The following is a 2649-nucleotide window of genomic DNA, read 5'->3' on the forward strand; positions in this document are numbered from 1 at the left end:
ACATCTTTTGCTCTTCTATAGATCTTTTGCAGAGTGTCCAACCTCATGATGTCATTAAGAAGCAACTTTAGCCCATGGGATGCACATCCTTTTGCAGTAATATATGGATAATTATCCATTATGATCTCCCATTTTGCTTTCATATTGCTTTCATTCTCAGTCAGCAAAGCAAATACGTTACCACTTCCAATCTTCTGTAGGACTGCACATATTTTACTACTGATATACTCTGCAGTATGCCTGTTCTCTCCTGTTTTAATGCTTCTGTAAAAAACTGGTTGAGGTGTTGTTATCACAAAGGTGATGATTCCTTTTCTCCACACATTTGTCCATCCATCTGTAAGTACTGCAAGACAGTGCTTCATTGGTTTTTCCTTGCACAGATTGCATTACATGTTCATACTGTAACTCTAAAAGAGGCTTGCTCAAAGAATGTCTGCTGGGTAAGCAGTATGATGGTCTGAGTAATTTAAAAGCTTCCTGTCAGTACAGGTACTCCTCACTTAACGACCTACCTGTTTAACGACTGCGCGGACTTACGACCGCGCGGTCGTGGAAACGGAATTACTGTACAAGATGTCGGTGAAAAGGAAGAGCATGACTTCACCTGGAGGAAGCGCCAAGAAACAAAGGAAGGCTATCGATCTTGAGATGAAAATGAAGATCATAAACGACTATGAAGCTGGTAAGAAAGTTAAAGCGATAGCACGTGACTTGGAGCTGGCGCGTTTGACCATTTCGATGATCTTGAAGGATAAAGATAGAGTGAAAGAGGCAGTGCAAGCATCGACAGGATTTAAAGCCATAATAACTAGGCAGTGGAAAGGCCTCATTCATGAAATGGAGAAATTACTGGTGATCTGGTTTGACGACCAGATACAAAAAAGAATGCCGATGAGCCTTTTAATAATTCAAGCCAAGGCACGCAGTATCTTTGAGACTCTGAAGGCGCGCGAAGGCGAAGAATCGACGGAAACATTTACGGCAAGCCATGGATGGTTTCAATGGTTTCGTCGGAGATTCAACGTGCATAATCGGAATATCAGCAGTGAGGCGGCAAGCGCGGACGTAGAAGCAGCGGAAAAATTTGTTGACCAATTTGATGAAATCATCGAGAAAGGCGGCTACCGTCCGGAACAGATCTTCAATGTGGATGAAACCGGGCTTTTTTGGAAGAAAATGCCCGAAAGGTCCTACATACACAAAGAAGCTAAAGCAATGCCCGGTTTCAAGGCTTTTAAGGACAGGGTCATGTTGTTGTTAGGAGGAAATGTTGCTGGGTTCAAGTTAAAGCCTTTCCTCATCCATCGCTCTGAGAACCCACGTGCATTGAAGCAGGTTAGTAAGCACACGCTGCCCGTTTACTATCGTGCAAATAGCAAGCCATGGATGACGCAAGCTTTATTTGAGGATTGGTTCATCAACTGCTTCATACCCTCAGTCAAGCATTATTGTCTGGAAAAGGGGGTTCCCTTTAAAATTATCCTCCTGCTTGATAATGCTCCAGGCCACCCCCAGCATCTTGATGATCTACACCCGGATGTAAAGGTAGTGTATCTGCCTAAAAACACGACTGCTATCCTACAGCCAATGGACCAGGGGGCTATAGCTACGTTCAAAGTGTACTATTTGCGCACAACTTTTTCCAAAGCTGTAGCAGCAACAGAAAGTGATGAAGTAACCCTTTGTGATTTTTGGAAATCATACAACATTTTACACTGCATAAAGAACATTGAATCAGCTTGGGAGGGAGTGACAGAAAAGTGTATGCAAGGCATATGGAAAAAATGCCTAAAAGTTTTCGTGAATAATTTCGAAGGGTTTGACAAAGACGACCATGTCAATGTCATAAATAAAAAAATTGTGGAACTTGCTAACGTGCTTAATTTAGATGTTGAAGTGAAAGATATTGAAGAATTAGTGGAATATGTTGAGGGAGAGCTAACTAACGAAGATTTAATAGAGTTGGAAGCGCAGCAGCACTTGGAAGAGGAAGAGGAAGAAGAAGAGGAGGAAAGAATGGAAGAAGTACAAAAGAAGCTCACTGTAAATGGGTTAGCTGATGCGTTCTCGAAAGTGAATGCGGCTATATTAGAACTAGAGGGTATGGACCCGAATGTTGAACGGTTCACAAAAGTGGAATGGCAAATGAATGAACTTTTACGATGCTATTGTGAAATTTATGAAGAAAAAAAGAAAATTACAAAAATTACAAAGCAGACCACACTAACGGGATTCTTCTCGAAAGCTACACCCAGGACCTCTGCTGATAACTCCGATGATAACTTCGATGACTAAAATGTTAATCTTTTTATAATGATTGTATTTTTATGTTCTGTAATATGTAAGAGTTATGCAAATTAAAACAAAGTTATCAAGTTGGAGTTTCCTTTAGACCTTTTCGTTATTAAGAATAAATAAAAACGATTACCTGTATTTACAGTACAGTATGCAAACTTAAGTAATGTATATTAGAGCTGATTTCCTCTGTTCAGGGGCGGCTCCTCGCTTATTGACCAATTCGCTTAACGACCTAGTCGTGGGAATGGAACGGAATGGAACTCAGTCGTTAAGTGAGGAGTACCTGTATACATTTTCAGTTATTGACAGTGGCGTCCCAGAAGAATATATTGCCCTTGCAAGAGCTTG

At 41.0% G+C, this 2649-nt stretch overlaps 1 protein-coding gene across 1 annotated transcript; it reads left to right on the top strand.

Moving 5' to 3' along the window:
- The first annotated feature begins 576 nt into the window (after positions 1–576).
- Positions 577–2384, top strand: LOC132249390 (tigger transposable element-derived protein 1-like). The gene has a single exon (XM_059724428.1). The coding sequence runs from the start codon at positions 577–579 to the stop codon at positions 2296–2298; it is 1722 nt and encodes a 573-aa protein (XP_059580411.1). The 3' UTR covers positions 2299–2384.
- Positions 2385–2649: the final 265 nt, after the last annotated feature.

The sequence above is a fragment of the Alligator mississippiensis genome, chromosome 1 (assembly GCF_030867095.1).
Source record: "Alligator mississippiensis isolate rAllMis1 chromosome 1, rAllMis1, whole genome shotgun sequence".
Lineage (NCBI taxonomy): Eukaryota > Metazoa > Chordata > Crocodylia > Alligatoridae > Alligator > Alligator mississippiensis.

What these genes read in the sequence shown, in the direction of transcription:
- LOC132249390 (XM_059724428.1), top strand. Translation starts at nt 577, where the DNA reads ATGTCGGTGAAAAGGAAGAGCATGACTTCACCTGGAGGAAGCGCCAAG.